This window comes from Canis lupus, chromosome 1, assembly GCF_048164855.1.
Source record: "Canis lupus baileyi chromosome 1, mCanLup2.hap1, whole genome shotgun sequence".
Lineage (NCBI taxonomy): Eukaryota > Metazoa > Chordata > Mammalia > Carnivora > Canidae > Canis > Canis lupus.
In genome coordinates, this window is record NC_132838.1 from 32,285,498 (window position 1) to 32,311,195 (window position 25,698).

Consider the following 25,698-nt stretch of genomic DNA (forward strand, 5'->3'; position numbering starts at 1 on the left):
CTTTTACCAACAAACTTTTATTGAGCACTGAACGTATGCATCGACTATATGTACAAAAGCATTTAACACATGACTACTGTTTTTGAGAGACTTGCACTCCTGATAGGAAGATAATCTCAAAGACAACTTGATTATGGTATAGTGACTACAAAGTGAAAGTTCATTAAGTATAGTGCCCATCAGAGAAGGAAGTAAGCATGGCAGGTGTTCATGTGAGCCATGTTTTTGTGGAGAAGGCTTACCTTGAACTTGGTCTTGAAGGGAGTGAGAAAGTAGACAGATGAAAAGAAGTGGTATGAAAGGTGGACCAGACATGGGTGGCCGCCGTTATATAGCTTGTGCCACACTAAGCAACAGCTATTTGCATTTTGGTCAATTTGCTTTTGTATGTTTATGAATACAGTGTTTTAGCCAAAAGCAGTTAAATGCCCTTTTTCAGCAAAATCATACCAATTTTCTACAGATGGAAAGAATGAGTCTCAAGGAAGGAATGCCCTTTCTAATGTGCACACAATACAAAACATCATATGGGTTAACACTGGCAAATGTGTGGCTCACCCCTATCTATATCCTTATTCCAAGGCTTGAGTTTGAGGTAGGAATAAAGCAAGACAGAGAAGGAAAGTGTGTTGCTAGTGAAAGTAATGCAATAATAAAATCTTGCTTTCGAAAATGATTTTAGAATAGCATGCTTTGAGTGAGTGGAAATTTAATATGGATGATACATGTTAGTAAAGCCTGCATTTTCAAATGAGTGTTTAGTACTGTTGACTGCCTGGAACTGCTCCAACTCTTCAAATGAGCACCAAATGACTAGCTGGGGGTACCTGTGACACTGTCATTTTGAAAGCAGAGTTCTGCTTTCTGGAGGGTTCTTTTTCTGGAGACTTCTCAGTCTTGGGAGTGAGAGGTAGAGTATGGGAATCAAACAAGCCCTAGAACCCAGAAAATCTGCTTATCCAGAATGGCTTATTCTGAAATGTTTTAGAATGGCAGAGATTTTACTGCACTAAACAAGAACAACAAAATAATTAACACAAAACACTTTCACAGGATAGATTTTCCAAAGAAAAGTCAAACAATGGCTGGCCATCATCTTGGAATCATCCCTTAGCTCTGTGAATATGTGACAGAGCTTGGAACAACTCTGGTGGCCTAAAATTTGTTTCCTGTGATTCCTTGGCACACAGATTAAAGAAGACTGAGTAAAGGGGCATTGGGGAATTCATAACCAGGAAGGTACTCTAGGGTTTTGCACACACACACACACACACACAAACACACACAGTGCATAAGATAATCCTTACTCATTAACTCCTTATGTGCAAAGTACTCTTGACATATTCTATTTAATTCCATTTCATTTTTTTCAAGGTACTGGCTGGAATCCACTGAATTGATTTCAGGGCCCATGAGTAGGTTAAGCCTGTTAATCCGAGGATAAGCTTCTATAGGTCTGGCTACCTATACTGCACATGATCTAATGGTCTAGGGTGAGAACTGAAACTCTGGGCTGATCCTCTTCACATTCTATCACAAAATCCGTTTATTGGCATTCTTGGTCACATCTCCTGTTAAGCTTCTTTTTCTGACTTTCTCTCCTTTCTTTTCCTCACTTCTCAGTAATTCCTGCAGAGTTACAGGAGAGTGGTAGATACTCTGGCCTCCTGAGTAGGTTCTCCCAAACCCACTCTTGCAGCCCTATAGTTGCAGGCTGCAGACAGGAGAGCAGGAGTGTGCACAGGCACTGTTCCTTGCTTGACAGTATCAGCAAGGAACAACCACACCCACCTTGGTCAGCTTCTCCCCTTCCTTTGGGCAAAATGCTCTTTTGGGTGTATAGGTTGGGCAGATTTTGTTTCCCTTCCTCATGTTTTCTTGTGGCATGGACAAGGCAGACACACCCAGCGTGCCAGGAAGTAGTGTCTCATTTCATTACCACTTCTCCTGGCCTTTTTTTAGTGCCTGTTTTTTAATTCCCTCAACTTTTTTTTTTCTTTTTAATTAGGGTAAATACATATAATATAAGATTTGCCGTCTCAACTACTTTAAGTGTGCAGTTCGATACTGTTAACTATAGTCACATTGTTGTGTAACCAATCTCAAGAACTATTTCATCTTGCAAAACTGAAACTCGACACCTATGAACCAGTTAACTCCCCATTTCCCTTCTAGAACTGTTTTTCGTACTCAGCTTTTCTTCCTATTTGACCTCTTTGCTGTAGGTGGCAAAATCTGTGTGGATTATAACTTTTCTGAGGTAACCAACTCTCTCTTTACTTATACTACTTAAAAATAGACACTTCCTGTTATTTTATGGATATTTGTTTGCTAATATGTTCCTTTCTCACTATTATGCTGACATGATGCCTGTTTGGTTTCATGTGTCATATTCCTGCTCTTATTTTGGGATTTCAGAGAAGCATGGAAGGGACATTCAGAGGTCATCCACAGTGCTCCTGCCAGAGGCAGAAATAGAAACAAACTCTTCTAGGGTTAGTAATAACAACAATTGCCTCAACATTTTCATTGGTAAGTGGGTGAGCGACACTCACATTCTTTGAATAGAGCACTGAATTTGAATTACAAACATTCATAGCATATAGGAAACAGAAGCATGTCCAGGAATTCGCCTAGCAAACTTACGAGATTTGGTTTGGGAACAAGTTCAATAATAATAGTTGCAGAGTAATCTCCTCTCATCATCTATATGGAAGGTGAGGACTTTTGAGTTTAAAAGCTCTGATTACTGTCTTTAACAATTTACTCAATGATCTTTAACCCTTGGGCTGTTTTTTTGTTTTGTTTTGTTTTGTTTTGTTTTTGTGGCTGCGTTGTTAGGATTGCTGGCTTTCCACATCTACCATCTTCATCCGTATCGATCCAATGAATACTCTATTTGTAGTGACAATTGTATCCCATTGATCATTTCTGTCATTTACTCTGCTGCCTTGGTTCATATAATTGAAAGCCAGACATCTCTTCCCTAAGTGAAAACCATGTCCCAAACTGGCAAGCTGTTGTCTTATGGCTGAAAGTGACTTCGTCTAGTAAAACACAATTTGTCCTTGTTATTTACCTTGCTCAGATTGTAGAAATGGGGACTTAAGACCTCTGCCTCCTACCACCCCTGTCCTTTAAAGATTGTGAAACCAAAGGAAGTGTTCAAGTGCTATGCCAACTAACCTGTGATAGATTGTGTTTCTCAAAGTTTAAAGGTTTTAAAAATAAAATGTTGCTACTTTTCAAGAGAAACTTTAAACATGATTACTTATAGGTTTTGGGGGCCTTTATATTCTTCTTGAAGATTAAGTTATTCCTGGAGTTTTAGAAAGTGCCTGAAGACAAGAGACAGACAAGGTGGGGAGGGGTCCTTGCCAAGAGCCATACACCACGGAAAACAAAACAATAGAGGAGAAGGCAAGGTTAACCCAGCTTAGGACCACACGGCTTCAATTCTGGAAATTCTCTGCATTCAAGAACTAGAGCTGACAGGGTCTTCAGATCATCTTTTCCAGTGGCTCTTAATTTTTTTTGCAAATAAGACTCCTTTTGTCTCGTATATCCTTATATAGATCCTCACCTATGAAATAATAGTGATATAGGTTCATACAACTAATTGTTAGCATTTTTTATCAATGTTGTTGTTATCACTAGATTGTGAATTTAATTAGGCAGAGATTTTTGATTCTCTTACTGATTAGTATATCTTCAACGCCTATAACCTTGCCTAGGACTAAGTAGGTGCTCAATAAATATTGGTTGAAATAATTATGCTTATTATGGGTCAGGCATGGAGCTAAGTGCTCTGAGTGCATAATTTGAAAGCAAACTGCATATATTACATGTTCATTAACTCATTTTCTTTTTATAAACTTAACCAAACATATGAACAGTTACCATCCATAGCTCTGAAGGAGAGCTGTCATAATGTCAAAAACAACTGTATTTTAGATAGTAGCTGCTGCCTTGTATGCTGTTATGTTTTGGGAATACTGAATACTGAATAGTAAAGTCTCCCAGAGATCGGAGAACTCCAAAGCTTGTGATACATTATGGTATCCTTATTTTACAGTCAAGGAGATTTAGGTATAAGGAGGTTCAGATGAATTGCACAGGGTTAGATAAATTCTGAGCAGCAGAGCCAGGACTCTGACCCTGGTCCCTGGACTCAGTCCAGTATTGATGGACAAATGAGAAACCTGGGCAAGTCTAAAACCCCTGGTAGATGCTTTTTCAAATTTGAGGGGGTATAGGTGGGAAGTTGGGTCACACCTTTATGTTTTATTCCACAGGTCTTTAAAGGCCTACATTCTGATGCTAGCTGAATACATGACTCTCTCATTGCATTTGGTTCACACTGGAAAAGTCTGCTTTAGGAAGGTTAGATATAAAAATGTTATCTGTGTCTTTGTCTGCAGTGATATAACTTGTGATTTTAAGTTTCTTATTTGCTTCTTTAAAATGAAGAAGTATTCATTGAACTTGTTTATTCATGTAATGACAAGTTTTTTGCTTTTGTTTTTTAGAGTGAATAAGTGTATAGCAGTCAGCACATCAACATTTACAAGTGAATTACTCAGATCTTAAATTAACACTGCCCAGCTTGGAAGCCTTCTGACTTCCTCAACTTCTGTGAATTTATTTGTTCTGTGTGACTTTATAGTCCTTCTCTCACTAGGACATTTCTCCCAGCTGGGGTGCTAGTGCTTCTCTACAGCTCAGCCTTAGGGTGCTTCACCTGGAATATGACAGGGAACCTTTCCCAGAAGGGGCAGGGCCACAAGGGCACGGGAAAGAGGGATAGAGTCATCTGTTGCCTGAGGCTTTGAGTCTGAATTATGAATTCTTATAGACTCATCAGAACACGCACATAACATCACGGAGCCAAATCAAAATTGTGCCCTACTTGTCTGTCGTCTCTAGTCATTAACCACTGACAAGGACAACCTATGATAGCACAAAAACTTAGGTACTGACTTAATTTTTCTAATTTCCTTTGTTATAAATGATATCAAACCAGTACAGATATTTTCAGTATTGACAGTTTCTGTATGGTGCATCTGACCAGTTGCCATTTTATTCTTACTTAAATAGGGTAATGGGGAGGAGAGAAAGAAGACATATTATGGACAGGCATGAATCTGGACCCCAGCTTATTCTAGTGAACCATTTCAGGGCCCCCATTGATATGTCAACAAACCTTTTGACTGGATGTTGTTGTGGAGAATTTATTTTTCTTAGATATAATACTGTGCTTTTCTTTTTACTTTAAAATCATAAGTATGAAGTTAGTGTTCATTTCTAATTCCTGCCCCCCAGTGACACATAAATCCTGGTGCAGACTATCTTTGGTTCACAGCCCCTTTATGTGGGGACAGCAAGGAGAGTACACCTCATGCACTGTTGTCTCCCCCACTTCACCTGAGCCTGCAGGACTGTCTCTTGTTCCTTCAGTACTTTGGCCTGAAGTTTCCACTCTGCTGCCTGGTTCAGCAACTGTGAGAAGAAAGAATGCATGGAGAGACTGTCAAATTGTCCTTTACATCACCATTTGGTGATAATTTGTGTATAAAACTTAATAACTTGCTGGTTAACCCTCTTAAGTAAGTTTTAGGGAACTTTGCAAAATATCTAAGAAAGCAGCTAGTCTGAACAGTTGGATTCTCCACTAAAAGTTTGTGGTTCTCATGGTTAAAAAAAAAAAGAGAAAAATAATCTCTAACTCAAGCATGAATCATGCAAAATTTAACCTCCCACCAAATTCTGGAACATTCTCTAGCAGTCCTGCTCAACCATCATTCAGCCTCTGCTTGGACATCTCCAGAGCACCCCCACCTGGATCACTGTTGTGAACAACTGTTCCTTTATATTAAACTCAAAGTTATTCTCCTAGACCACAGTTCTCCACCATAACATGCATCAGAATCTGCTAGGCAGCATGTTAAAATGTAGATCCCTCTCAAAGAATGTCAAAGAATGTAAACTAGGAAGTGTAGGGTGTGGTTAAAGTCTATAGTGAGAGCAAATACCCAAGATAGTTTGGATGTTGGTGTTCCTTGGATTACATTTTGAGAAACACTGGGTTAGAAATTTGACCTATTATTCCAAATCTTGTAGAATATTTATGAAATAAGTCTTATCCCGCTTCCACAAGACAGCCTTTCGAGTACAACCAAGGCCCTTATATCAAAGACAGTCATAACTGGGAGCTGATAGGTTACATTGAAAAAGTTATTCTAGGCATAAAAGTGACACAAATATATGTAAAACATGTTATTTTGGGGGTGCCTCATTGACTTAGTCTGTTAAGCATCTGATTCTTGATTTTGGCTCAGGTCACAACCTCAGGGTCATGAGACTGAGTCCTGTGTTGGGCTTCACACTCAGTAGTGAGTCTGCTTCCTCCTTCTACCTCTCCCTCTGCCCCTTCCCTTACTTGTGCTCTCTCTGTCTCTCCCTCTCTTTCCAATAAATCAATCTTTAAAAATAATAAAATATATTATTTTAACTTAAGATGTATGTTTATTTATTAGTTTATTTTTATTTTTATTTTTTATTTGTTAGTTTTGATAGAGAGCTATGCTCTTTGTTTTGGATATAGGTCTTCTAATTGGACTTCAGAGGAGTTTCTTATATATTTTGTTTTGTTTTTGTAAAAATTATGTCCATAATGTGCCATTTAAAATTTATATATATATATATATATATATATATATATATTTTTTTTTTTTTTTTTTTTTTTTACTTTTTTAAACAATAGTACTAGAACCTACAGCCCTAAAGATATTTGTGAAGAAGCTTGATTGGATCATTCTTTGGAATTGTAAAGCTTTCTCTCTGTCTTTTATAGCTACTCCCATCTAACTTGACAATTGTTTGTGCTATTTGCCTACATTTAGTCTTTCAAAGCATTAAGCTTAGTTTTCATAGAAACAACTCTTTCTTTTCGCACTTACATTTCATCCATTTCTGTGTCATTCTGTTGGTTTTCATAATACAAAAGCAAGAATAACTTTGGGAGCAAAGAGCTAATTTTTGGTCAGTGCCTTCTTACTTATCTTGGGAACCCATGTGTAGGAACTCAAGTGGCTGTCTAACTACAGGATTCAACTTGCTATAGGCATCTGTTAGTGTGTTGACAGAGAGAATGGTGGACATCATGGACATCATAGCTAGTCAATTAGGTGGCCATCAGTTTAAGAAGTTTCTAGTGTATTTGAAGATAAGCTGATTTAGATTTCCTTTTTCTTTACTCCTGTTTTTAAAAATGTCCACTTTTGGTAATTAGAACAAAAAACAATAATAAAGTTATTTTTAAAAACTTGGAAGCATTGTCTTTCTAATCCTAGTTTATCTTTTTCTCACGGTTCAAATTCTCCATTTGTAAAGTGAATTATCTGTTCCTCAACGCCTCCCAGTGAGCAGTGAAGGCTAATTGTTATAGAAGTACAATCAACGCATCCTTCTGGAGGTCTGAGGCAGCTGTGGGGTACAGGACCTGCAGGGTCCCCTCTGGCCCTCTGAGCCCCTGCTTCACAGAGCAGGCTGAGGAACCCAGTTCCCTGACCGTGATGGAGGAAGGCGGCTGCATGTTCTGCTTGGGATGAAGAAACTTTCCCGCTCTCACTTGATTATTTCATCACTTTCAAAAAGAAGCATCAGAGCTGGAACCCAGGCCGGTGGCTAGCTCTGAAGAACTGAGGGCGGTATATTTTTGGACTCAAATCTGCTATTTTGCTAAACCAGGGTAGAAAATAGGGCAGCACACGAGTTTCTTGCTAAGGCTGGGTCACCTCAAAACCACCCCTAGTCTTTTTCAAGTGAAGCTTTGTCTAGTTATCCTTCTGTCATGTCTCATATGTTATATATCAAAGGTACTGATATCCTAAATACTTTGCCTAAGAGAGTAATTACACCAACAGTGGAATAGCTATTTTCTTGGGTTCTGTATAATTAAATGTTTTATTTCTTATTTTGAGGGCTTTTGTTGCTGCTATTCACACTACTGCCGGAGGCCACCTCTTTCTCGTGAGGCAGGGCGCAGCTCAAGCATCCTCCCTTCCAGAAGGCTTCCTGGTCCCCCAGGCTACATACAGTCTGCCCCGTCCTTCTGCTCTTCTTCTTTTCAATTCCTCCTTATTTCCCTAGTAGCACTGATTATTATCTGAAATTTTCCTCCTTGCTTGCTTATTGCCTATCTTTTCTTTTCTTTTTTAAAGATTTTATTTATTTACTCATGGGAGACACAGAGAGAGAGAGGCAGAGACACAGGCAGAGGGAGAAGCAGGCTCCCCGCAGGGAGCCCGATGCAGGACTCCATCCCAGGATCCCAAGATCACACCCTGAGCTAAAGGCAAACCCTCAACTGCTGAGCCACCCAGGTGTCCCTTGCCTGTCTTTTCTTAGATTCTGCTCTCTGTGCTGGGACATGGTCTTCTTGGTCTTGTTCACTGCTGTACCCAGCCCCTAGAACGATGCTTAGCATATGGCAGGTGCTTGAAAAAGATTTGTTGAACAGATGTGTGACTATTTTATATAAAAAAACTGTGTAGGTATAATGCCTTCTACTGGCTGGCCAGTGTAGTTCTCTAGGGAAGCTCGGGCTCTCTCCATCTGTCTAGTGCTCTGTGACTACAATCAAAACCAGCTTTCTTGGGGTTCTCTGACCCCCAGGCAGACCAGACAAGCACACTGACTAAAATGATAAGTACATATTCCTTTTCACGTTTGTGTCGCTCCTCGGCTTCCTTCATCATCTCTTGTGCCTGTTCGAGCTTTGCATCCACCAGCTTCTGTTGCAGTTCTCTGTGTTTAAATATTTTGTCCAGATGCTAAGGGAAAATAAATTGCACAGATCAGGCTTGACTTACTACCGGTGCTGAGAAATATAATAAAAAGTAATATTGACATATATGTTCTCCAGGTTTTAAGATTTAAAGAAAAGGTGGGGGGGGGGGTAGGGAATAAATACATTGGCATCACTTATGGCTTTGTAAAAAAGTCACAAATTGGTGGAGTCCCCTGCATTTTGCACTACACAAAGATGGCTGCAAAAGGTAGAGGGTCCAGAGTTCAGTAATGTGAGCTCTACAAGATCTCAACATTATTTTTCTAAACTTAGTAACTACAGATATGATGCTACTTATTATGCTAGATGGCAAACTGATGCATATTGGGAGGGCTATTGCACAATTGCTCAGTATTTTGATGATTACTATGAATATAAAATTGCTTTTAATCACAATTTATTCCAGTGAATTCTCTTCCACATTCTTGTCTCAAAGGTTGTGAGGCAGCTCTGGAGGACTAGCATGGCCCAGGGCCTGGCACTTAGGGGGGAGCCCTCCCACCCACTTCAACTCTTGCTCTGATGGGCAAGACAAGGCCAAAGGTCACAGATGAATTAATAGCAAACGTGCTACTGCTTCCCCTATATCTTCTGACCTTTCAACTAGCTTGGTGAAGAGAAGCTTCTAATTCTATTTCAGTGCAGATCATTTCTTGGTCACTAGTAGGTGCCAGTGGCAAGAAGACCTATGGATTTCCAGCCTGGGAGCTTATCCAGAACCAATCCCAAGAATGTACTACTGGTCTACCAGGCCATTCTTACCTGTGATCTCTCTGTAGAGTATGGACATTTTGTTTTTAAGCTTCTTCCCTTTTGCTTTTGCCTGAACCTATCTTCTGGAGTAGGACTGATCTTGGTGACAGGATAAAATGGTAGCATAGCATTTTGGCTTATTGTGAGGGGTTTCTTGATTTACCTAACTGCTGCTTTGGTGTGCTCAGTTTTTCTCTTAATAAAATCTTAGCATGTTGCCAACACAGCCACTGTGATTGCTATGTGATATTTAAGGCAGACATTTAAAATATGGGTAGGATGGGGAAAATAACATGACATAAAAATCCTGAGAGGGCTTCTGGAGTCTTAAAAATATATTAAATATTAAAGTATAGTTTTGGAATAATAAAAGGTCCCCATAGTCTCCCTAATGTAAACTATTGAAAGCAAAACTCTTTTGGCTTTTGTGACTGCAGATAAGTGCTTTAATCTCAGGCTCTGCTTCCCATCCATGTAACGTGGATAAGAAAGTATTGTCTAGTGCATAAGCTTGTTGAGACAATGAAATGACATTGCATGCAAAGTACAGTACTCAGCACCTTTCCTGGCACAAACTGAATAACTAATACCAAGAATATTAGAATTAATTTTTAGTACTCTTATTGGCTTGAGGGGGATAAAGAATGCAGATTCATTCAGATGACATGATAATTCTTAAGAGGGAATCTGTGAGATATTTCTTGGCTCTGTAGAGAGTATTTTTAAAAAGCTGAGAAATACTATTTTCAGGGATAACTGTGCTCATGGCCTCCTACTTCCTATTTATTACCTTTGCTTTGCAATGATTCCAGTTTTGAAGAAACCCCATATGGCTTTCAGCCAGGTATTTTGCAACACCACCTGTTTTTATTTTGGCTAGTAAAAGAAATCCAATTCTAAATATTAATCAATTGAGAGGGCTGGCCATAACTTTCTTACTAACCACGTCCTCCATCTTCACAGCCCAGATCTGAATCTATTTATAGTGCCCCTAAGTTGTTTGATGTGGTTCTCACCTCCTCTCTGAGCTCATACTGATCAATGATGCTTTTCAGTTTCTCTGCAAGCTCTGTGTTCTCCTGACACAGCTTCATATTTCGCTCACTCTGCTGTTCAATCTGTGCCTGGATATCTGTCAGAGTGGTCTGAAAGTGACTGGTGATCTCCTTCCTCTTCTCTTCTTCCTCACGTGCTCGCTGAAGGGTTTCCTCCTGTGGATAAAAAGCAAAGTCTTTTGTTAGGCTGGCTTACATGCATCTGGGTTTATAGAACTCAGGGTTAGGTAAAGGAAAGGAGATTAGTGTGCAGGGTTAAGTAGGATTTTTTTCCTCAGTTCTCTGGAGCCAACCTTTCTCAGCCCCAAAATAAATGTATGAGCAAAGGTTTCAGTTGTAAATACATGGTTACTCGGAGCAGGTGCAATGAAGGCCTTGAAATGGATAGTTAGTGATGAATAGGCTTGTTTTAAAGATGACGGGTCTCTGACTGAGTGCATAAACTGTAGCAATTTCTAACAAACATGCAGTAACAGGGTTTTGATCTCTTGGCTGTGGCCTGGAAAAAAGGCCACTCAGCTTTACTGATTGATGAGACAGATCCTGTGTTTCCTTGGTTTGGTACAGAAAAAAGAATAATAGATCTTATATTCCTCTATAAAAGAACTAGGGCATGTTAACCACATAATTGTATTACCCAGTTTTGTAAATATAAGTGATCACAATATAAACTTTTTCTTAGTAAGGAAAACTTTCATCAGCAAGCTTGTAAAGGAAACAAAGATAGTTATAGATCAATTATAGCAATTCAAGAATGTAAAAATAAATCTTAGAAAATTTGCTGGGTGTTTTATTTCTGAAAGAACAATCAGCCCATGTGTCACATAGGGTAATTGAAATGTTCAATATAAATTTTGAATCTGAAAGCGATTTTAAGTTTCAAATTTTCTTTAACTCTCAAATAAACGTCTAATTTCTCCCTCTTTTGCTTTGTTAACATTCAAGAATTGGAAATTAACTTTTATATCATTTCTGTTCTCTTTTCTCCCAAATCAAAACTCTCCTTTCATTGCTAACTACTAACAATGTGCCCAAATTTCCCCCATATCTATATTGAGAAGTATTTGCTTTGTGATGATGCCTCTCATTCTTTTAGAATCAAAGGGTTTAATCTTGCTATATCATACCAAAGATAGAGACGCTGCTGAAAAATGATATAGACATTTTAGGATGCCTTTCAGTTCTGATTAATTGTTATTATGAAAGCTTGCTTCATGGTTGGCAAGTAAAATTATACTGCATTTAGTTGCCTCCTGTGATCGAATTATGTAACAGGATTTTTAAAAAGAAAAAATGATTTAAATAGAAGTAATTGTTCAAATCCTTATTATGGTAGTAAAATTATGTGATCAAAATAAAAACTGATGCTAAGAATTATGCTCTGAAAATATTTTAAGTTATCATTAGGTATCTTCTTTCCTCTACAATATTAACATATTCTCCAACTCCGATAGAACTCCTGATATCTGAATCATAATTAAGTCATAAAACATTTATTTGGTGACACCTTCTTAGGGGTATTGTAGGAAATATCACTTCCTAATCTGAGGACATTAACTGAGATATTATATTTCTCTGCTCTTTGTATGCTCTTACTATATATATTTCACTAAGAATGACTATAGCCATCTGCCAAGAGTCACTGAATATCTATATAATAGTGATTGTCTCCTTACTGCTCCAGCTTAGCTTAGAAGTCAACAGGTTCCTAGCTGTAGACCTACAGACCATGATCTGAATGCCATTTGCATTTATAACTATTCCATCCATGAATGAATGATAAATGAAAGAACCATCCCATGATACTCAGCAAGTTTGAGCTTATCACTGGCAACTGGGTACAGAAAGAAGGTGTGGGTGTTAGGATGGTTTAAACACAGGTCAAAACATTACAGCACTGAATCCTGACCCACAAAGTAGCATTTTGCATTTTACAGCACATTGTTTATCAATGAGGGAAAAATAAATCTAGCAAAATCTTATAAAACTTGGTTCTATTGGTAAAAAATTTGCAATCATTTGGATGATGTCAGAGAACAAATTTTCCTTATCAAGCACATTGTTCAAAGTCAAAATTAATAATGCAAATAAGATTGAAAAGTAAAGTATGAAATAACTAAGAAAAGAGACTTTGCAAGCAGCAATATGTATCTTAGAACTGGTGCTGGGCCTGGCAGGCGATTCATAAGTATTCAGTAAATATTAATTCAATTAATCAACAAATTATTAATTTACATACAAACATGAGTAACTTGGACTAGATGAGTCTTATAATCCTTTCCATGTTAAAATTCTGTGACATTCTGATAACAAATCCTACTTATTCATTTACTAAAATCATGTTCCCTGAAACACCCATCTCTTACTGGAAAGTTCTTTTTCAGTATAGTTTGAAGTTCACATTTAGTGCTTCAAATATATGAGTATTTTTTTGAAATAAATCCATGTCTCATACGTTCACTGGTCTTTTTCTAGATTACCCTAAATTGTGATCTTTTGTGGGTTCTTTTTTGACTCACTAAAGAATCAATTTTATTTTATTTTATTTTTAAAGATTTTATTTATTTATTCATGAAAGACACAGAGAGAAAGAGGGAGGCAAAGACACAGGCAGAGGGAGAAGCAGGCTCCATGCAGGGAGCCCAATGTGGGACTTGATCCCAGGACTCCAGGATCATGCCCTGGGCTGAAGGCAGGTGCTAAACTGCTGAGCCACCCAGGGATCTCCTAAAGAATCAATTTTAATAAAGAATAGTGATAGTTAAGAGTTTTTTGGTGGAAGAGCCTGGCATGCATTCTTTTTCTGTATCTTCCCAAGCTCCTAGCACATGCATTTTAGTAGCAGATATACTTATGTTGTTTTACTAGTATGACCAAGGAAACTCATATCACTTTGACCCTTCTACAGATAACAAGTATGAGGTCTGGACAAAATGCAAGAAACCACTACTTAAAAACACTGGAGAACTGGAGGTCAGACAGATGCTATAGGGAAGTTGACACCTGTAAAAAGGGAATGATATACTGTAAGTTTCTCTCTCTCTGTCCTTCTTCAGCTTTTATCTTGGGTGAAGACTGAAATTAGCAGCTGCATGGGACAGGTAAAACGGTCATAGAAAACCTATCTAGGGATCCCTGGGTGGCGCAGCGGTTTAGCGCCTGCCTTTGGCTCAGGGCGCAATCCTGGAGACCCGGGATCGAGTCCCACATCAGGCTCCCGGTGCATGGGGCCTGCTTCTCCCTCTGCCTATGTCTCTGCCTCTCTCTCTCTCTGTGTGTGACTATCATAAATAAATAACAATTTAAAAAATAAAGACTTAAAAAAGAAAAAAGAAAACCTATCTACTATTTTTCTGGTGTGAAGAATGGAGAGTTCTGAACAACTACAGCTAGTGGAAGATGTGGGGAGATCCCCAAAAATGAGGGAGAGAGAGAGAGCGAGAGAGCCCTAAATTCTGTAATACATTCTGCCCAAATCTTTGGCTGACTCTGAACCACACATGCTCAGGGCAGGCTCAAAGCAGCCTAGTTAAGAAAAAAAGAAATGAACTGAACTTGAATTGCTCCCCGAGAGAGGATTTGCAGTTTGACTCTAATCAAGTTAAATCCCTGGTTAAAAAGAACAATAGCAACAACATTCTCAAGGAGTATAGTAGAATCCACATGCTCCACAACACAACAGCTGCAACATCCAGGATACAGTTTACAATGACTTGATATATATGATATATGAAGAATGTGACCCATTCTTATAAGAAAAGGTAATCAGAGGAGGCCTATTCCATAATGAACCAGAGATAGAATTAGCAAACAAGAATTTAAAAACAGGTATTATAAGTATGCTTAATGATTATAAAGGAAAGTATTATCTTAACGAATGAAAATATAGGAAATCTCAAGAGAGGAAAAAATCTATAAGAAAGAACGAAATGGAAATTCTGGAGTAAAAGTCATAATATATGAAATTTATAGATCACGGAGTGGACTTAGAGCAAAACGGAGATGACAGAGAAAAAAATCAGTGAATGTGAAGCTAGATCAATATAAGTGATCTAATCTGAAGATAGAAGAAAATGGATTGGTGAAGAACATATGAGAGGCTGAAGGACCTGTGGGACAATAGTAAAAGGTTTAACACTCATGAAGTTAGAATCTTAGAAGGAAAGGAGAAAGAATGAGACATAAAAAATACTTGAAAAAAATGGTTGAAACTTTACCAAAATTGGTGAAAGACAGAAATTACAGATACAAGAAGCTCAGTCAATCCTAAATAAGATAAATATGAGGAAAACTGGAGCTAAGCATAAAGAAGTCAAAATTCTGAATACAAAAGATCAATAGAAAAACCCTGAAAGTAGTCAGAGATAAATGGCATATTGCATAACTGGGGAACAGCAATTCAAATTATTGTTGATTTTCATCAGAAATTGTGAAGGTTAGATTACACAATACAGAACCTATAAAAGGCTGAGAGAGAGAGAGAAATAAAAAAAACCCTTGCCAACCCAGAATTTTATATCCAATGACTATAGCCTTCAAAAATAAAAGCAAAATAAAGACATTTTAATGATAAAAAAAACCCACAAACAACAAAAAAGAGAATTAATTGCAGACTTGTATGATAAAAAATACTAATGGAAGTTCTCCAAACTGAAGGGAATGACACCAGACAGCAAGTAGAAGTTTTAGAGGAATAAAAAGTGTCAGAAATGATAAATATCTAGGTAAATAAAGAAGACAGTTTTGCCTTTAATTGTTAAAGAAATGTATATTATCATTTAAGTAGAAATTGTAACATGGCCTCATGGGCTTTATACATGTATGTAAATGTAATACATATAACAATTATAGTTTGAAGGGGGATCACTAAATGGACCAATTTAAGTTGTAGTGTTTCTACACATTATATGAAGTGATACAGTATTAACTCCAGGTAGACTGTAGAAAGCTAAGAATGTTTAAGTAATTACAGAGCAACCCCTGAAAGTACAAAGAAGTATACTTAAAAATCCAAGAAATAAATTAGAATGGAATTTTTAAAATATTCAAATAATCCAAAGGAAAGTAGGAAAAGAATAGAGAACCAGACAACAGGGATGGCAGATGATGAATAAATAATAGAATAGTAGAAATATATCCAACCACACTTATAATTTCACTGTAGTTAATGGACTAGTACTCTTAAAAGATAGATATTATAAGAATGATAGAAGCAAGGTACAACTATATACTGTCTATAAGAGGCTCACTTTAAATATAAAGGTCCAAGTTTGAAAATAAGGACGGAAAGAGATATACCCTGAAAACAATAAGAGTAAGAAAACTGGAGGGGCTTTATTGATATCAGATAATGTAAACATCAAGATAAGATCTTTACAGAAAGACATGTCATGGTGATAAAACAATTTATCAAGGAGATATAACAATCACAAATGTGTATACTTGTCAAATTAATGCTTCAAAATATGTGAAGCAAACATTTAACATAATTAAAAGAAGTAGAGAGTTTCAAAATTATACTAGGAGATTTTTAATTATACTAGGAGATTTCCTCAGCCATAGATAGAACAACAGACAAAAATTCAGTAAAAACATAAATGATCCAGAGCTAATTGTTGCTTATGCAAAATTACACCTAACATTTGAAAAACAGACATTCTTTCCAAGTGCATATAGTATGTTTGTCAAGATAGACCATGTTCAATGGGCTATAAAAATTAAGCAACACTTCTAAATAATCCATGGGTCAAGGAAAAATGGAGAAGGAGACTCAGAAAATATTTTGAATCTGAAGCATGATTTTGATACTTAATATATGCATAACCTTGGACAATTGATTTGAATTGCCAAGTCTCGGTTTAGTCATCAATAAAATGGAGCTATTAACCCTAGCACAAGGTTGTGTTAAGGCTCTTAGCACAAGTCCTGGTGTAATAATGATACTTAACTTCATTGTCCATAACAGGAAGCCATTGGTGAGGGTGTGTGGCTATACGTATAGGTCTCCTGCCACTTCCATTATTTTCTTTGAATGTTACTCAAAAAGCCCAAGCAACATCACCCCATTTATTATTTTAATTAATTAATCAATCAATTAATTAATTTTAGAGAGGGGATGGTCAGGGAAGAGAGAATCTTAAGTGGGCTCTACACTCCCACGTGGGGCTGGATCTCACAACCCTGAGATCATGACCTGAGCCAAAATCAAGAGTCAGACGCCTAACTGACTGAGCCACCCAGGTACCCCATCCCATTCTTTAAATATCTTTGTTGATAAACTTTCCACTATCTTTGATTTAATTTTTAGCTCATTACCATATAACACTATTGAAAGCCAGAGGATTTATGTAAACACAGAGTGCTATTTGCTTGAATGTGTATCTTGAGAATAATGCTCTCATCCTGGGCCCCCGTTTAACCTGCAATTCTGATTGTCCCTAGTGCAATGAGTGAAAGGATGCCAGGCCAGAAGCCCTTCTCCTACAACTTGTAATTTGAGAGCTATAGCTCATCACGCTGGCCTTCCATTTCCTAGATATCAAAAACCAATCTGGAATATAAGAGTCATGATTCTCTTCCAGTTTTCTTCCCTGCTATGTTGTACAAACTCAGCAGTGATATCAATCTCTCTGCTTCTTAAAATGTTTCCTTTTAAACACATGTAATAATAACTATCTCACTGGAATATTGGTGTCTAATTAATTATTGTTTGTCAAAAGCTTTAAGGTCTTCAGCTGGAAAGGGGATTGTGGATGCCGGCGGTATTATCTTGGAGAGCCCTGCATCTTGCTTCATTGATTGAATGGAGCTAGTGTCTGTGTGTAATCAAATTAGGCACACTGCTACAGGCTTCTGCTATAATTAATGAGACCCATGCAGACTGAATGAAGTGATCAGTCTATTATTTTTAGATTGAATAATTAAGTCTGAAGAGCTTCAGTATTTTTTCAAGTAGCTTCTTTTCTCAGCTGACTGTTGACATTCTGGCTCTCAGTCTTGCTGTATTGTGTCACTTAGTTTTGTGTCAATTTTTCTTGTGTTCTGCAGATTTCATCATAATACAAAAACTGTGGAATTTTTACAAATTTGTATTTTACAGGGTAGAACTAAGTCTTACCCTAAAAAATAAGACAAACTGGGGCAAGAAAAAGGCAAGGGGGATGGTACATGTTTTACTGGGGGCCTGCTCTGTGTCAGGTACTACGTAGCACCTTATGTATATGACCTTGTTTAATTTTTCCCTGGCCACACAGTGAAGTTGGCGTGATCCCCATTTTACAGATGAGGAAACAGGCTTGGGGAGTTAAAATAATTTATGGGAAATCAGAAACTCATGCTCTTTCCATGAGTGGCAGAAGCCCGTGCTGCGCTGCATGCCAGAAGGTGTGTTATTCAGAGAGGTGGTGATAACATACCTTCAGTGTCTTGTTGTGTCTCTGCAACTCCCGGCATAGACTCTCCAGTTTGCTTCGAGCAAGGATAGCTCTGCTGTGTTCACTTTGTAACTGGTCTTTTTCTTTTTGGATTTGTACCTGTTTCTTTTGTAAGAACTTTAACTTCTTTTGCTCAGTGCGATGCTCATCCAGCTAGACATGAGGGATGCAAAAATAAAAGAAAATGGCAGGAATTGCTTTTGAGTTGATAGAAAAGGATGAAAAGAGGAAATACCAAAAGATTACTCTGTGGTTGTTGGAAATATTCTTTGCTATTGTCACTGCCCCTCTGCAAAAAATTTCACAAATGGGACTTTGTGATACTCATAGATACAGCTTTTAGAGCATATCATTTATAGGTTTTCCTTATCATTATAATGATCCCTTCCTATTCTTTTTGGTGGTCTATAAATAGTTTTCCTTCTCTTGAATCTATCCAGTGATACTGGTCAATATAGAAGGGCATATCTTGGAATCTGTAAAGCTGTCAGAATTCATGATAATGTCTTGCATTGGTGCAATGGTCAACAGTGTGTCTGCTTGGTTTATATTTTGTTCTCACAATTATTTCTCATAACAAGCTTATAGCAACTATTTTTTAAAGAATAAGAAAGCATAAAATAGCCTCCTGGTAAGTGGAAGGTGAAGTCTGTGGTTTGTAAAACAGGGAGGGAAGAGAAAATACCTCTCAACTACCTAGCATTGGCGATTTTCCACCAGAGCTTCAGAAGTAGCCACTGCACAATTCAACAGCGAGAATGGCAAGTATCCATAACACACCCTGCCCTCTGACCATCCCCAGGTTCCATGCTCATGGCCAATAAATCATGACACGCACTTTTGCCAACCACAGTGGGGGCCTTTTCTCATGCTCCTCCAGCAGCTACCACATAGTTCCATGCGACTTCCCATCTTGGGATGCTACAGTTCAGGGATGAAGTCACAAGATAAGATGTGGGACACCCAGTTAAATTTGAATTTCAAATAATTAAAAAATTTTAGTAAAAGTATATCTAAAGTATTGGATGGGGCACTTTTACTGAAAAAAAAAATGTTTACTTGAAACATAAACTTAACTGGGTGTTCTCTATTTTGTTTGCCAAATCTAGTGATATTTTAATGGAATTCTAGCTCTGGTGGGTGGAGGGGCAGTTTGTGGATCAACCAACGGAAGTCATCAGAGACTAGCACATGCCAGACGTGTTGATCTCAGACAGTCAGTGAGGCTGTATCACTTCATCCAGAGCCTTTCTTTTGCTGGACTCAGTTTCCTGAGTGCCAAAATGGTGCTTAATGCAGGTAGGTGCTTATCCTGATTATGACTTTGTTGGCTCAAGAGGAGGAAAAGCCCATGTGAGACTGTCAGGGCTTCTGAACCCCAGGTGTTCTTAGTGACTTGAAGAATCTGATGCAAGTGATCACACACGATATGAACTCTCGCATGTGCCTCAATCTCCCTGTCTTGAAAAGGTATTTGTTCTTTTTGAACTAGCTGAACAAGACTATCACATTTACTTCAGTTCATGACTTATTTTACTCTCTTCCTCACTCCTTCCTGCCACACCAAAATGATCATTGTTGGATTAAGCTGGGGATGTTCATAAATGATATTCAATCTTCACATTTATGGGCAATTTTCATTTATTAGTGAGAATTAACATCAGGAAAAATTAGACCCATATGACCATAAACATTGATTGAAATTGATTTCTTTCTTGAGGTTCAATTGGAAAATCATTGATATTTTATTATGTTTCTCATTCTAACCTCCTATTAAAAGGATGGATGAGTTTTTTTCATTTTGTACCATAGTTACATTTGTGCTTATATTTGGATTTTATTAATTTTTTATTTTTATTTTATTTTTTTAGAGATAGAGTGGGGGGAGGGGCAGAAGAAGAGGGAGAGAGAGAATCTCAAGCAGACTTCTCACTGAGCACAGAGCCCCATGCAGGGCTCCATCTCACGACCCTGAGATCACGAGCTGAAATCAAGAGTTGGACACTTAACTGACTGAGTCATCCAGGCGCCTCCCATTTTTTTTCATTTTTTTTAATTATAAAAAAAAAATTTTAGAGAGAGAGTGTATTTGGATTTTAAATGACCTATTATCTCTATCTGAAATTTATATATTGTTATTATTGTTATTGCCATTATTATTTAGACTTTTTTCTTTTTGAAGATTAAATTGTATGTCAGGATTTCTCAACTTAAGCACTTGTACATATTGAGCCAAATAATTTCTTGTTGTGGGGGGCTATCTTGAGCATTGTAGGCTGTTTAGCAGCATCCTTGTCCCCAACCTACTGGATGCCAGTAGCGCCCCCCAATTGTGGCATTCATAATATCTCCAGACAGACATTGACTATTGGCCCACAGTGAGCAAAACTGCCAAACAAGGGAGTACTACCCCATATGGATTTACCTGAGCACTAGGAGAAAGATACCCTACATGTGTTTTATAAGTTGGAAGAGATGATTTTTGCTTGCTTATCAACCATGTAATGTTCTAGTTTTACTGCAAAGTCATACATATTTGCCATTAGGTCTATCTTGCTTTGCTCTAAATAAAAACTCTTAACTTTCTGACAAATTTATGAAGAGTGTGGCTAACTTTATTCAAATACTTCTGACTTGTGAATATATATATATATATATATATATATATATATATATGGTTCTTAATGAATGAAAGCGAACATATTGTAACGAGTCAACTTTAGTCAAATACTTACTGGCTTAGTGATTTAATGATGCACTTAGACACAGCACTTCTGTACAATTGTAACAGTCATATTGGATTTTTATCTGCTATTTTTCTTGTTCTCTCTTTTTCATTATTAAGTTAAAAAAGTAAAATTAATGCCAATTATGAAATCAGAATAGTATTAGTGGTTTGTTGTGACTACATTAAAACTGAGGAAACTTAGAAAACCTACTTCTCCCAAGTCCCTTCTTAATTTACTCATGTGGTATCTTTATTAATAAATATATCCTTATTTATTAATGAAAACAATCGTAGATGATATTACAGGATTCAGAGTCTGTAAGGGTGAGTTAGCTAGAGTGGCATTTTGATTCACGGCTTTGAATTTGATGATTTATTCTATGTTAATACATGTCAGACACCTTCTATATTAATATCCAAATCAGTGAGCAATGAAATAGGTTTTAGTCTTTAAGTAAAAGATTGAAATTATTCATAATTTTGCCTTTCTGAAAAAGAAATGTAATGAGTTTTTGGCCAATTATCTCCTATTCATTCTTTCTAGAATGATCTTTTGGGTTTTAAAGTTCATTATAGGACATGATATAAATGCCAAAGTATAGTAAGTAGGCTTGAATTGAGTAGGCGCTCTGGAAAAATAACCTGGGTGGGGTGACTCTTGACTAGGAAGGTGAGTAGGCGGAGGGAGTTCCCATGGTGAACAGCTGTGGTTTAGGAAGAAAATCTCGGCAGATGGGAGAAGTGGTGCTTCTCTGATGTGTTTCTGTGGGTTGCAGCACTGCACATGGCTTCCTGTACGGAGCTCGAATACTGCCCAGTCCAGCCAAGTATGAAGCATGGCGCTAGAAACGAAACATGACTGGCTTTGGTAGAAGGAGGTAAATCAAAGTGGCAAAGGGAAAATGATGTGGGAAATATTGAAGAGAGCAGGGATGGACAGGTGAGAATGGGGCCTTATTTTTAGGAAAAATATTTTTGAAACCTAACTTATTTTATGCCATTGAAATTGTTCATAGACAGTTAATAGCTAGTGTTAAGCAAACTGTAATAAAAAAAAAAGTTGATACACGGTACTTGCTTTATAAATTTCTACTATGCTTTTGGAAAGTACTATGACCATTAAAAAACAAACAAACACAAAAACCAGAAGGAATTCATACTACTTGATTCAGTAATCCAATTCTGGAACTTTTCCCAAAGATCATAAAATAAAGGAGAAGGAACAGATCTAATGCATGACGGTGTTCCATGCAGCAGTATTTGGTAAAGCAAATCGTGGAAGGAATCTAATGTCTCCAGACTCGAGAACCAGGAGATAATGGCCACTTCATGGAAAAAGACATAGCTATTATAAAATATAATTATAAAGACTCTGAACTACATGAGAAAATGTCTGTCATATGAGCCAAAAAAACCAGGTACCAAATTACATACGTACCTTATGATAGTAATTGTTATAAAAAGTATCTCTGCATATATAGCAGAATTGGAAAGGAAGATGGATAAATCAAAGTTTGTGTTTTAGATTATGACATTAGAGAGATTTTTGCTCATGTCTGCAGCATTTCTCGTATCATCATGATGTGGGGTTTATGTGATTAAAAAAAAATTAAAAAGTATTAGGGGAGTTAAGCAACCAGCCAGTCACTCAGTATTTCAGAGTCCCTCCAGGTCTATTGCAGGACAGTTCAGCCCAGAGGATGCAACAGGAGGATAGGAAGAAAGGGAAAAACAGGAACCACAAGACAAAAGAGTGAAAAAGAAAGAAAACAAATCACTTGTTAGATTGCACTCCACTGATAGGGATAAGACAAGGGGTTTGCATGCCTGAAGCCCCTTCAGGTTTGGACTCTCTTCTCAAAACAAAACACACAGAAAACAAAACTAAGAAAAAGCAATTCCGTCTAGGGCCTCAGAGAGGCCCATGCCAGTGAGAGGCTCCAAATGAAACTTCATTAGTGGCAAAGGTAAACCTGCCTTCACCCTGCCACCTAGAGGAAATGTTCTGTTGCGTGTGGACTTGGTTTCATTCTCCTGTCACTGCTTGTCCAAAAGAAATCAGTAAGTGAAAACATTGTTTTAAAGAAAGCCAGCAGATATGAGGGAGAAGCATGTTGGCTAGCTTCACTTGAGCAGACGTCACATCCCAGCAGTGGGTTGCATACTCCGTACACCCGGGGGAGTAGGACACAGATGTCGCTGCTTTAGCGGAGAGGCTGCTACACTGAACCCTCCTCTTTTCCCCAACTGACCCACTGAAGGAGTACCAGTGGGGAGGCAGTGCACTTTGCCGGCTCTCTGGTGTCCATTGAGTGGCTTCCCTGCCTCTCGAATGGCCTTCTCCAGATGGACCCTCCGTGGGGAGGACCTAGCACTAGGCAGAGAGTGATCCACACCAAGCACTGCCACAGGGGGGCAGGGAGAAGAATGTAGATCAAAGAGAATGAATGAATGGTTGAATGACTGAGTGACTGGCTGAATGAACAAATAAAGTTTTCCAGGCCAAATGAGAAGGTGTTACACAGTGAAGGTAGGATAAATTCATCCCTCTCCCTTCCTGAGGGGGCCTCTCAAAACACCCAGGCAGGTGCCTATGCACCTGTTCTTACCTTTCTTCCTGTCACCTTCTCTTGCCTATATCGCCTTTATATTGAGTATATTTCTCTTTTATTACAAACCCAAAAAGAACTTTAAAATATCCACAATTTTCAATTCTCTATAATTCTCTTTTCCATTCCCCAAATTATACATATAATTGAAGGCAGAATAGATTCCAACTCTCTTCTCTTTCTTTTTTGAGCTGTTTTTCCTCAGTTTTTCTATTTCTTTTTCCTTTTAAAAAAATTCTGCTTTTATGGATTCTTGTTTTGGCTTGCGTGAGGCAACCAGCTATGGTCTCTAATGAGCTACCTGAAAAACGAAAGGCCTCTTTTTGTCAGCTCTAGCCAGAGCCTGAATCTTTCTGACAAAAAAAACTAATCAGAGATCTTACCAATTCAGCATACTTCTTGAATAAAAAATCAAGTTTTTCTTCAGGTGTTTGCAACTTGTTCAGATTTTGCATTAGCAGGTTGGCTTCTTTGCCTTCAAAGAAAATAAAAACCATAAAGACATGAAAAAGTGTTTTAAATGTTTTGAAAATATTCAAAAGAATAAAAAATGCTGACTTTATATAAGGCTAAGTCATCCATTTCGCCTCATTAATTAATTAAAAAAATAAAAGCAAAACAGCCAATCAAAATTTCTGACTCCCATGAAATGGCCAGCATCGATACATGCAGTTCTAGAATTCCAGCCCAAAGCACAGAAATTTGACAGTTCAGTATGCCATTTTTTGGTTAGTTTTGTTTTTAGTACCTCTTTTTTCTCTCTCTTTTGGGGGAATCATTCTCTTGTTCCTGTGCATGAATGCATTCCATGAGATAGGTTTGGGTGGGAATGATCTGATTGTATCTCCTATCTAGCAGAGAATAAAATCTACATAGAAGGAAAATCAAGCCAAGACATGGAGGGCCTTTTCCACAGACTTTTTGGTGTTTCTGTGATGATGGCTTCTGCCTTCCTGGGCCTTCATTCCTCCTGCCCAGGCCTTAAAATTTGTTGGCAGTCTCCTTGTCCGGTCCCCGTTGGAGTTTATGCTACAATTTAAGAGTCATCTGTTCACAATTATTTGATAGTAAATCTCAAACTCTTCTCTTTCCTCATTGTTCTTTCTTTCGTCTTCTTCAGCTCAGCCTCTCTGTTTGCCTTTCTGTGGGCCTAGAAATCTTGTTTTCAAGTTAGCCATTGGGCTGAGTGTTGGTGGGGAGGAGAGGGACCCTGAGGCCTGCATGTACCACTGATGATACCTTTTCAAAGAGTCTGATCAAGGTGGAACAGAGTGACAGCCACTCTGGCTAATTAGAATCGGAAGGTCAAACCACACGGTAGAGGCCATGTTTCCTGGCCTAAATCTATGTAAGAATATTAACAACTTTGACAACCTTTCCCAAGAACAGGCATTTCCCTTTTGCTAAAATATTTGCTTTTATCCTGGAGAGGCAGATAAATCATGGAATTAGGCTTGCCAGATGAAATACAGGACATGGGACATGACTGTACAAAAAAAATTTGCATTGTTTACTGAGGTTCAAATTCCCCTTGGCATCCTGTATTTTTATTTGCTAATTCTGGTAACTCTAATGGCATCAAAGAATTTTAGGTTTAGAAGTACTTTAAAGAGCAGCCAGACAACTGGTTAATTTTATAGATTAAAAATCTAAAGCCCAGAGAAGGCCAAAGTTACATAATTAGTACTGGCAGAGCTGAGGCTTGAGTCCAAGGTTGGTCTATTTGCTCTAAATCGCTCCATTCCCATGTGGAATTTGGATGCCAGGAAACCCAGAGAAAGAAAAGAAAACTTTTTCTTAAAAAACATGACCTCATTCCTAACAGCTGGTTTTGTCCATCTTTGCCCAGTGAGTCAGTTCAGATTAGAGACCTGACCTGAGACGGGGAGAAGGTGGGTGTGAGAGGCAACCTGCCAGCTCTCCAATTATGGCCTGGGTGCCTCGTGCTGCATTTAAGCTGAGAATCACTGCTGCCCACCTCCACTGCACCTGCGCTGTGAGCTATTTCTCTAGCAGCCAGGGAGAGATGTGCATTGGTCACAGGCCTTGTCTTCAGGCTGTGAAAGGCACCCAGATGAAGACTGCTGTCCTGAGTGAGTGTCATCTATTAGGGGAAAGAGATTGTTGTGGATCAGATTTGGCCCAGAACCCAGCACATGTTTTGTCCACGATAAGTTCTCAGTAAATGTTGGTAATAGTGGAACAGAGCAAAGCCAACCTGTGCTCGCTAGTAACATGTAAATGAAACGAACGCTGTCCTGAAGACTAC

At 38.1% G+C, this 25,698-nt stretch overlaps 1 protein-coding gene across 1 annotated transcript in view; it reads right to left on the minus strand.

Moving 5' to 3' along the window:
• The window catches only part of TXLNB (taxilin beta), a 49,941-nt gene that overhangs the window by 14,905 nt on the left and 9,338 nt on the right, over positions 1-25,698 (minus strand). Inside the window, exons 3-7 of the mRNA XM_072825609.1 lie at positions 23,813-23,904; positions 18,075-18,245; positions 10,621-10,815; positions 8,715-8,834; positions 5,425-5,499 (exon numbers count right to left, since the gene is read on the minus strand). Coding sequence (XP_072681710.1) covers positions 5,425-5,499; positions 8,715-8,834; positions 10,621-10,815; positions 18,075-18,245; positions 23,813-23,904 — 653 coding nt within the window. The remainder of the gene's footprint in view (positions 1-5,424; positions 5,500-8,714; positions 8,835-10,620; positions 10,816-18,074; positions 18,246-23,812; positions 23,905-25,698) is intronic.